Source organism: Sarcophilus harrisii, chromosome 3 (assembly GCF_902635505.1).
Source record: "Sarcophilus harrisii chromosome 3, mSarHar1.11, whole genome shotgun sequence".
Classification (NCBI taxonomy): domain Eukaryota; kingdom Metazoa; phylum Chordata; class Mammalia; order Dasyuromorphia; family Dasyuridae; genus Sarcophilus; species Sarcophilus harrisii.
In genome coordinates, this window is record NC_045428.1 from 236,881,161 (window position 1) to 236,892,281 (window position 11,121).

Genomic DNA, 11,121 nt, shown 5'->3' on the forward strand with positions numbered 1-11,121 from the left:
GAGTCCATAATACAATTCAGAAGCCAAGAAGCCTGGGAAGATAGAGCTGGGATGCTTCAGGCTTCCTTTATCCCCAATCCCTCAGTTCTGCTTTAAGGCACTCCTAAATTGCTGAATTTGCAAGAGTCTTAGTTGGTTCCTTCTTCATCTGTGATTATTAAAGCAAATACACTGTAAAATGTGCACAATGTACATGGGGGTTATAGGGAGAGAAATCACCTCCAAAATCACATTAGGCTTAGTTGGTAGCGCACCCAAACAGAATGTTCTTCTTCCTCCTCTGACAGCCTTGATTGTCTCTCTTGCCTTCATGTCTTTCTTGAGATCTCAGATCCAATAAGTTATTGCTTTTTTCTTTTTAAAGCACAGTTATTTTCTTTTAACATACATTGTCAGTTCACTTGACAGGTGAGCCCTAAGCTACCAAATAAAAGTACTATCTGTTTCTTTTGCTATGATATTAGGAGGACACTGTCACTAAATTTTTAATCTCCAAACTGAACCGGTTACTTTGGTTTACTCAATTTGATGAGTTCCTCTATGGAAAATCTTTAGACACATTTTAATTGTTAGGAATTTTTCCTGCCCAGAGACAAACCTGAGAGGTATACAGACATCAGAGTAAACAAATTCCCACATATAACTGAAAAAAAAAATACTATTAAGTGGAGTGGAAAAAAGAAATTTTCCTGCAATTGATTGCTATAGGACAACTGATATTACTTTGAATATAATATCTCATTTAGGCCTTAAAGCAATCATGTGAAGTGAATCCAGTATTACTAACGTTTGAGGAAACTAATTCAGAAAAGTTAATCAAACCTATGAGCACTAGGCTAGTTTCAGAAGCAGGATATGAATCTGATTTCAGGTTCAAAAAGCTATTCATTACACAACAATATCTGTACTTCATCAACTCTGTGAGGATACAAAAAGCTAAAGAAGTAATTTAGACTAGAACAGCTACTTATTTCATCATTTCCAATACATTTCGAAGCATTCTGATGAACAGGGTTAAATTTAAATGAGATTTGAGCAACAGGATAAGGAAGGCAATGTGGAAGAATCTTAACTCTGAATTTGGTGCTGTAAACAGGGAGGGAGAAAGTAAAGCAAAAAGAAGTCAGGACAGCTAGATGGGGCAGTGGATAGAGCAGTGGCCCTGAAATCAGGAGGACCTGAATTCAAATACACCTCAGACATTTAAACACTTCCTATCTGTGTGACTGTGCCCAAATCACTTAACCCCAATTGCCTCACCCTCCCACATCCCTCAAAAAAAAAAAAAAAAATTCCAAAACATCCTTACTTGAAAGCTATAAATTATTTGAGAGTTTGTGAGAATAAAAGGTCCCAGGACTGGCCTTTTTTCCTCTTCTGAAAGTTTTAGGGTGCATGGATAGGGCTGTATGTTTCATAGTGCACTTTTTTTCTGAAATACTTGAAAGTATCTATTTCTTTTTCCTTCCTCCCTTCCCCCTCTTTCCTTTACTCCTTTCTTCCTCCCTCCCTCCTTTTTCCTTCCTTACTTCCCTTCTTTTCCATCCATCCTTCTTCCTCTCTTCCCTCCCTCCTTTTTCTTTTTTCTTTTTTCCTTCCTTCCCTCTTTCTTTCTTCCTTCCTTCCTTTCTTCTTTTTTCTTCCTTCCTTCTTTCTTTTCTTCCTTCTTACCTCTTTCCCACCTTCCTTCTTTCTTTTCCTTCCTTCCTTCCTTCTTTCCTTCCTTCCTCTTCCCTCTCTCCTTCCTATTATCTATTCTCATCTCAGCCCTCTTGCAGACATTACCTGGTGCTCATAACCTAGTCAGAGGCCTAGCTTTTCTCAAGAGAAGTGAAATGGAGAGGAAGAGAAGTTCACAGAGGCCCTGGGCTACTTAGGGTTGGATTTCTTTCTTCATATACAGTCCCATTTCTGTGTCCCTTGCCTCCAATAAATGTCCCTTTGTAATGGTATACTTATAAAGCTCTGGTTAATGCCCCAATTACCCTCCATCCTACCCCCAACACAATCACTAAACTTTCACTTTGTTGGGATGGTGCCACAATCCTGTTTGTCTTTTACAGAAGAAAAAATCCTTGTCTTTCCCTCCTCTCCTCCCTCTCCTCTCCCCCCCCCCCCCCTCCCCAGACTCAGACTAGAGGCCCAAGGAACCAGAAAACTTTGCAGGTTGAAAATGAAGCATAAGAGGTTTGCAGTAGGATTGCCTGAGAAAGAGGAGTTACATTTATGCACTACGACTTTTCGAGTAAATTTTTTCTGGAATTACAGAAAGCAACAGAATCAAAGGGCATCTTCTCCAGCTTGTTGCTTCGAGAAATGCGCCCGTCCTGAACAATACTGGAGTCTAATTAGCACCTGTTTAAAGTAACTTTCTCTCTCAGGATTTAGTTCCAAATTCTTGGATTTAAACAAAAGTTAAAAACAAAGCCTAGCGAATGGAGGGCACTATCTTCCCAAGGTGGACGATCTGAGTTCTGAAGAATTTCCCTGTCCTGCTTCCTTAAGTTTAGGACCTTGAACATTTAAAGAAGGAAAAACAAAACAAAACAAAACAAACAAAAAAAAAAAAAAAAAAACAATTCAAATAAATCTCCAAAACCCGTTTAGGGTGCGGTAAGGTGTGATGGCATTAACTCTCTACACTGGGGTTGGATTGCAACCTCTATATTGCTGGTGTTATTGTTATTTTCTCTCTCCACCCGAATCCTTCTTCCTTCTTAGGTTCAGGAATGGGGACGCCAAAGGGAATAAGAAACTTTGTGTTTGGAGGTTCTCCCGTAAAGAATGTCCGGGCAAAAAAGATTGAATGCAAGCAATGAAGGCCCCGAATGAGTGAACGAGAGGTTGAAGATGGAAGGGTGGAGTGCCCGAAAGGAACGTATAGGGAGAGGAGAGAAGCAAGACTTAACAGACGAAGGATAGAATCGTATAGGTATTAATGCTCTGTCCTGACAAGTAAAATGGCCTTTTCCATTAGAACTGCTCTATAAGTACAATAGGAGAAAGCTGTTTAGGCAGCTGGGTACCTCATTAAAGGAGGAACGAAAGTGAACGTATTAGTAATCCAACCAGAAATTAAACAACCCTAAAAGCTTATGTTTAAAAAAATTCAAATAATGAAAAGCAAGAAGGTTTGAAAGTAGTTATTTGAATCTTCTTTACTTTGGACTCATCCTGGTCTGGATAGAGATGCTAAACATCACTCCTTTCGCCATAACCTTTTTTTCTCTTTCCCCTGGATTCTTCTGTAAATAGTAGCTCCTGGTAACGCCAGTAGGAAGACAATGAATACTCTAGCATAAAAACGCAAAAGCAGCGCTTAGTTTGCATTGCTCTGGTCCTTTGGAGTCAGTTCTGGCTTCCCAGGATCGGCTTCTCCACAAGCCACCCAGCTAAAGATCAGGCTTCTTCTCTACAGCCCAGGGATCGCAACATATGCTCTAAAGATTTAACCTTTTCGGAACTTTTGCCTTTCCTCACTCATCCCATTGACGATTGCCTCATATGGCCCACTGTTTTAAGCTAGTGCTGTGTTCATTTCTCTTCCTACTCCCTCACCATCTTTTCAGCCACCACATTTCTTCACCAACTATAGAAACTACTACACACTCCCCTACTCCAGTCCCCATTCTGGAAGCCTCAAATTATCAAACTAGTCTGCTAGTTCTGGGAAGAATTATGTCAGTTTACATCTCTATAGCTCCACTCACCATCAAAACTTCCACTACCAAAGTACTGTTTACTGGCCATAATTACTCTATCCTCATTTAAATCCAATTCATTTGCATGTTATGACATCACGTTGCTTATGTTCCGGTCCTCTTCGAAAACCAAGGACAAACAACAACTCTGTATAACACCTCCACTTATCTGAGGCCAAGAACTATCTTTACTTTTGGATTTGTTATAGCCCAATTTTATATATAAGAACTGTGCTAGACACATAGTAAAGAAGCTAATAGAAACTTTTAAAATTCCTTCATTCTTTGCCTCAATTTCCTCTAACTACATTATTTCTAAAGCCTATTTCTATCTTGAAAATCATACTATTTTGTGATTCTAAAAGTATTGACTTAGTCCTCAAACTTTCTCCCCAATAGTTTCGTTAGTCCTTGTGCTCAGCTGAGCAACTGAGAAACAAAGTCTGTTAGAACTCCTCTTCCACTCACCTTCAATGAGAGCACTTTCTTCAAGTAGTCCCCTCTTCCTCAATCCCAAAGTTAGACGTTCCAGAGAAGAACATTATAAGGAAGAATATTCTTTCCTAAATCACCCTAAAGAAGCTGGCATCTAAATATAGGACCTGGTCCTATATAAAATGTCCTTTAATCTTTTTAGACTCCCCTTTCCCAATACAAAATTCCAATCTTGATAAATTTATCTAATGCTTGCCTCTAAAAGCAATAGCAATTGTTTCTACTACTGTAACCTCAAATCTCAGATCCCCTTTCTACATTAAGCAGCTTACAAATAATTTTACATAATTGAGGCGTCCTAAATACAATTCTTTGCCATCATCCACACTTCTTTCTATTCCCAAATTCAGAGGGGGAAAAATTGCTACTTAATGCTCAGGTACTAAAAATAGCTTTTTTGGGGGGGAAAAGGGGAGATTTAAGGGGAAGGTGCTGGCCTCCGGGGGAAAATACCCCAATTACACTATATTCTGCTTTTGACGGACCTCCCCCCCCCCCCAAATCACAGGACAAAAGTTGTCCCAACTAGGATGTTATTAATAACAAATTAAAGTAAATTTATTATACCTCTTCTTTGTGCGACGCATAGGAATAACTACAGCCTGTGGAAAGAACGATATACATTGTTTAATGTCCCTAAATGAAAATATCTCTAAGCTTCTCTGCGTCTTATCTATCTCGATCTGTGCTCGCCTTTCCGTCCTATACAGGGCTTTTCTGATTCTAGAGAAATGTAAGGAGGGGAAATGGAAGTTCTTTTCAAACCTGGAAAGAATAGCCAATCCGTGTTTCTCAATTTCTATCCAGCTCTCAACCTTATTAGAAAAAAAATTCATAAAATAATAACCCACTTGACCGACGTTTGAACGCAGCAATGAATTTCGGAGATCCCTACTCCTTTAGTCCAAAGATATACCCGTAATTTTGATCTTTGAGGATTCGGCGTCATGCACCTCTTTCTAGGGAGTGAGAAAGGGGGTCATGCAGTTCCGGATGAAGGAAAAGCAGCCCCCAGTTTTACGATCCTTGTACCTTACATTAGCCCATGAGAGAAGAAGTCAATTCAATACGTTTCATTCTTTAGCGGTTAAAAATTTCTTCCTTTCCCTTCACTTGTTCTCCGCCTATATATTTTATTGAGACGAACTTCTGCTGGCTGGTCTGTGCCCCTATCTACAGAAGCGTGTTACTCTAGCTTGCGCCTTTGTACCATGTCTAGTTCTTGAGATATCTAACCACAACCGCTACTCGGTTGCTTTATGAACTCTTTTCACAGGAAAAGCTCGGTCTTTTCTCTCCCCTTGTTGTCCTGCATTTAAAGGACTTAAGACAGAGAAGAGCATAAAGAAATCCAGTACTGGTTCTCAGGCTGCAGGATAAATTCACACAAGCTGAGAGAAAATGGAAACAGGGGTACAAGAATCTTCACTTTATATTCTTCGCCTACTGAGGACAGAGGGAGTCCTACACTACTGAGAAATTCCAGAAAATTCTGAATTTATCAGTTCATCTTAATTACTCACGCAATCTGCCAATTAGTAAATTAGCACAAATAAGTGCCAGGCTTAATAACTGTACTCAGATTTGGGGATATAAAGGCAAAAAAAAAAAAAAAAAGAATCTCTGCACATCAGTTCTTAAACTAAGGGGTGGGAATGGGAGGGGGGGAGTGGGAAGAAGAGAGATTATACACCAACAGCTAAGTACAACAAATTATAAGAAGGATAAATAGGAAGTAATCAACAGGGCGCTGGGGAAAGGCTTCCCGTAGAAGTGAGATTATTATTCTACTTCTCCATTGGAATTAGCAGTTAAAAGATATCCCGTTCTCCCCCCCACCAAAAAAAAAAAAAAAACTCTACAATTCAAATAAGAAGTTGGAGAGATAATAATAGTAATGGTATCAACAACGGTGATTATTATTAACCTCTTTCCAAATTCCAATGGGACTTTCTTAGAAACTCCCTAAATAACAACGCACATAAAACATCTTTCCCTGAAAATTTGCATTCATATTTTTTTGTGTTTGTTTGTGTTTGGTTTTTTTGGTTACATGCTTTTGATTCACTTCACATTCCTTAGAAGAAAAGGAGAAAAAGAAGCAAAAGTTCTTAAAAGGAAACGAAATCCCAAACCTGCCTCTCTTTCGTGTTCAAAAAGTTTTTTTACAAATAAGTTTTGCAAATAGCAACTAATTTTTGTGAGGGAAAGGAGTAAGGATAATCTATCATCTTTTTATTTTATTTTAACTGATCCTATCTTAGTTAAATTTTCTCTAAGTCCTCTCACTCACAGATGAACATTTCGAATTTATCCCGCTGTTATTTGAAGACTATTAACTCAGAAAGTCCAGGCACAGCACAAAGATCTGGATGCTACACTTTTTCATGATACTCTTAAGAAAACATTAACCAGATTTTGATTTTATTTTCTTCATCAATTTCAGGAGCAAGTCAAGTGACAAATTACAACCCCGTAATATTTCGATTTAAAATCTTTCCAGGCGGGGGATGTATGCCAGTGTGTAGTTGCTATAGAAGAATAGCGTGTGTATTCAGCCTGCTTTTTAAAAGCAAGGCAAGAAAATTGGTTTTAATCATTATAACTGAATTTGCACTTTCAAGGAAAGTTAGTCAAGAGGATGCTGACATACAGATTTAGACTAAATACAAAGACAGTCACAGACACTGAGATAGATATCGAGATGAAATTCTTCCAAACAGCAATGGCAAGAATATCTTCGTATTAGGAGTAGCATTATTTCTCCCATTAACCGGATCAGTCTAAATAGATTCAACTGGGCTCTCTAAAGCTCCTCTTTTTTCATACGAAGAGCAGTAAAGGAATAGAGACTGCAGGTGTCAGAAGACAGCGGAAACTTCTGCCCTTCTATGTTTCCTTTCTCTCCTCACCTTCCATTTGCAGACCAACACACAGAATATCTGACACTTTCTGATATCTCAGGCCAGCCTGGGCATGTTCACCCCTTAAGAGAATTTAGGGTTTATTTCTTTTTCTCCTTTTCTTTTTCCCTCCCTACTCTGGCTTGGAGATGCTAGAAATCCCAGTTTCTCCCCCGTGCCCTTGCAGTTTAAATGTAATACTTCTCTTCCATCCACTCATCCTTATAATCCAGGGTGCCTCCCTCTCCCTGCCAGGAACACTTCTTATTGAAGTCACTTTGCCCCAGAAAAATTCCTCCACTCCCCCAGGGGAAGCTAATAAAAACATTTTCAAGAAGGGACCAAACACAAGACAAAATAAAGGAAAGGAGAAGGGGGAAAAAAAGCCAAATTTTAATTAGCTCCCCCACAGAAGATTAAATTATGCAATGTGTACCTAATTATAATCATCTGATTCTAAGGAAAGTCTACTTGGGTCTCTGGATGTGGAGACACCATAAGGTTGGATGATTGCACCTGCTCCTTTTATCCACAGGATACCACCTACAAATCTTGAGTAAGAGTAGGCTGTATTGGGGTCTCTGGTACTCTACTCTCAGAAGTCTTCTCCTGACACTTTCTTTCCATGTTCCCCACAGACTCCAATGTATTATCATGAGAGTTCAGAGAGACTTCTGTAGGACATAAAAAATATAGAGCCAGCCAGAGAGGTAGGAAGGCAGATAAATAATTCTAGAAAGTTGCCCATTATATTTCAGCCCAAAACATTTAACTCTAGATTTAATTCACTGTAACCTACCAGGGTCATATCTAAGTCCTTGGAGGCAGGTAGCTGAGGTTGCTTTTGCAGGGCATTCAAGGAAATGTTGCCTATTTGTTTGCTTTTACATGTATGCAGTTTGCAAAAAGACTGAAAGAAGGCATATGAGTGTGGTAATTGAGGGGAAATGTACTCTGATATGTGTGTTATACTACAAAAATCTGTTTTAAGTAGTATTACAGCCATCATTTCCCACATTCAGTCCAGCCCTTAAAAAAAGGAGATTTCCTTTCTACTTTATATTAGAAATATGGAAGGAAACTATTAAAATTAACCTCTCCTATCATTTTCTCTTCCAAAATTTAAGTCTTTTCAGTTTTTGAAGAATGACTTCTCTAATCTTTTTCAAGGCTCTGCTAAAATCTCATCTATAGGAAACTTTTCCCAAATCTCCTTAATTCTAGTGCCTTCCCTCTTCGGATTACTTCCAATTTATCCTCTTCACAGATCAATTGTACATAGTTGTAGGTATTGTCTCTACAATTAGATTGAGCTCCTTGGGATCAGGGACTTTTAAAAAGAATTACTTTTTATTCCCAGTGCTTAGTCACTGTATCTGATGCATAGTAGGCTCTTAATAAGTGTTTATTGACTGACTGATTTTCACTCAGAGTCTGCCAGTATTGCCATGTTATATCTGTTTTGAATTATAGAGGGAGGAAAAGGAAAAGTCTGAATGACAAGGTATCTGGGGACAGCCTAAAATTACTCATCAAATTCTTTGATGCATTTGCTAAGTCTTCTGCTACTATTTTTCTGTGAGGTCTCATTTTCTGCTGCTGGGGTTAGGCCCAGTATTATACACTCCTGCCTGTAGTTGTGAAGTAGACATCAGGAATTGAAGCATCTACATATTGTGTGCGTGTGTGAAGCCAGTAATATGTTCTTTTTCTCCCCTTTCCTTCTGAGAGACCACTTAATAAAGGCAAACAGCATAACAAGCAGAGAAAAAAAAAATTAGATTTGCTAACTTCTGAAGTTATGTTTAAATTTCAAGTAAACTTACTTTGGTTTACCTCTTCTGCTTCAGAATTCCTCAAATTTCTCACTTTACCTTTTCACCAACCCCAATCCCGTTCATTCTTTTTGTCCTGCCCCCACTTTCTCTCCAGATTTTATGGAAAGAAAGATCCTAGAGTGCTTGCATCTTCCTAACTTCCGTGTAACAAGCTCCTTGCTGTAATCCTACCATTTTGAGCTACAAAGGGTCGGAGAAGGGTTCCTAGAGCTATTTCTCACCCTTTCCATACCCCACCCCCAGTCACTAACTGGTCTCTAGAGCGGCAACAATTCCCTGTCTGAGCACAACTCTCCCCCACCCCCCTCGCCTTCCCCCCACGCTCAGTTCTCTGTTCTCTCCACCTCCTTGTAAAAGCTGGCCATTCTCTCCTCTCCACAGCTGGACGACAAAGAATATCTCACCTTCTGGAAAGACCGCTCGCATTTTTAGGTAGCTGGTGGTGAGCCGAATGATGGATGCCTTGTCTAGCTGAGAGGTGATGGCCGAAGGAAGGGGTAGCAATTTGGCCAGTTCATAAAATTCTCCATTTTCTTTTTCTCTCCTTGTCTTGGCCGCATTCTTGGATTTCTCCTTCATCGTGCCACTGCTTTGGGCATATTATATAAATGCGGCCCACTTTCCAAATTTCCAGTGCCCAGCAGCCTCAGAGCGTAAGGGTTTAGATTCTAGCAATGGACTGGATCGCCCGGAAAAAGTAGATCCTGTTGGCAGCGGGTGAGTGAGGTGAAAGAAGACTAAGACCAATTCTCCTGAATAGAACAATTCAGGCATGTGAGAAGATACAAAAGCAAGGGGATAGCACCACTGGAGGGAAAGAAAACTGAAGAGGTGCTGTCAGGTTAGAAGTTCAGTCTATTTAGGTGAAAGACCCCTGGATCAAGGAGAGAGAGAGAGCCTTGTTGGGGAAAAAAAAAAAAAAAAGCCTAGAAAAAAAGCAGACTGGAGACACAGCTGTGGCATTGGCTACAGTATCTGAGGCTTCAGGAGGAGGTCTTCTTGCCCAGAGATGATTTCTTGAGGCTTGGATAATTTACTCTTATCGAGAAAAACCTGACACAGGAAATTCTCGATCTGGCTTCTCCCTGTAGCAGCCCAACAAGACACCATGCTCTGGAGTTGTTAGTGTCAATCAGCAATCAAATGACTCTCTCTCTCTCTCTCTCTCTCTCTCTCTCTCTCTCTCTCTCTCTCTCTCTCTCTCTCTCTCTCTTTCTCTCTCTCCTTTCTCTCCTCCCCTCCTTCTTTCTCTCTTTCTCTCTCTCCTTTTTCTCCCCTCTTCTTTCCTCTCTCCCCCACCTCCTAATCTTTCTTCTTCCTTTCCTCTTTTTTTTTTTTTTTTTTATTAGGGATTAAAATATGGAGAGAAGGAAAACTGCTTTTGTTTAGTTCTTAATTAAGGGGGGAAAACGGTCTCAAAACCCTTAGTCGGTGAATAAAAAACAATCCCAAACCACAGCAGAAGTCTTAGCAGCAGTAGTAAGAGTAGGTAAAGCCAATAAATGAGAGTCCAAGATGTGGGTGAGTAGGGGTGCTGGTCAAAATCAGCAGATCTCCTCTTTTTCTTGGCGCTCCAGCCTGTGAGATTCCGCTCGGAAAGGAGTACCGAGTGTCGGTTTGTTTTTCTTCCACGTGCTTATGAGCTATGTTTGTTTATTACAGACCTGCCTTCCTGTGGAGTCCGACAATCCCCTCTTGCTCTGCGAAAAGAAGGAGGAGAAGGAGAGAGATGGGAGTGTGTGTAGAGAGGCAGGTGACGAATGAATCTCTCTTCCTAGACATTCCGTCTTTCCAAAAGTCACATGACAGTTTCTATATTTCCTCTTTGGTAATTTTCCCCAAGACATCCAAGAGCTTTTAAAATGTTAAAGAACTCTGCATGCTTACATCCATAACATTATACACATCACATATATGTGTGCATACATATACACACATATCTATGCACACAGACATATAAGATAAGAAATAGCTTATAAGAAATCATTGAGGGAAAAAAAAGAAAAAGAAAGAGGAGGAGGAAAAGGAGTAAGAGAAAAAAAGGGGACAGGAAGGAGAAAAAGGAGGAGGAAAAGAACGAGCAAGATGAAGGAAAGAGTCTTGCTAGAGACTGTATGAAGAAGACTGGAGAAAAGCAGAAATGAAAAAGAAGGAAGAAGGGGGGGAATCAGAAGAGTGGTGATA

At 39.8% G+C, this 11,121-nt stretch overlaps 1 protein-coding gene across 2 annotated transcripts in view; it reads right to left on the reverse strand.

Moving 5' to 3' along the window:
* SIM2 (SIM bHLH transcription factor 2) overlaps positions 1-10,106 on the reverse strand; it is a 73,471-nt gene extending 63,365 nt beyond the window's left edge. For both annotated transcript variants that reach the window (XM_003763394.2, XM_031959238.1), the window contains exon 1: positions 9,342-10,106. In XM_003763394.2, coding sequence (XP_003763442.1) covers positions 9,342-9,516 — 175 coding nt within the window. In that variant the 5' untranslated portion in view covers positions 9,517-10,106. The remainder of the gene's footprint in view (positions 1-9,341) is intronic.
* Positions 10,107-11,121: the final 1,015 nt, after the last annotated feature.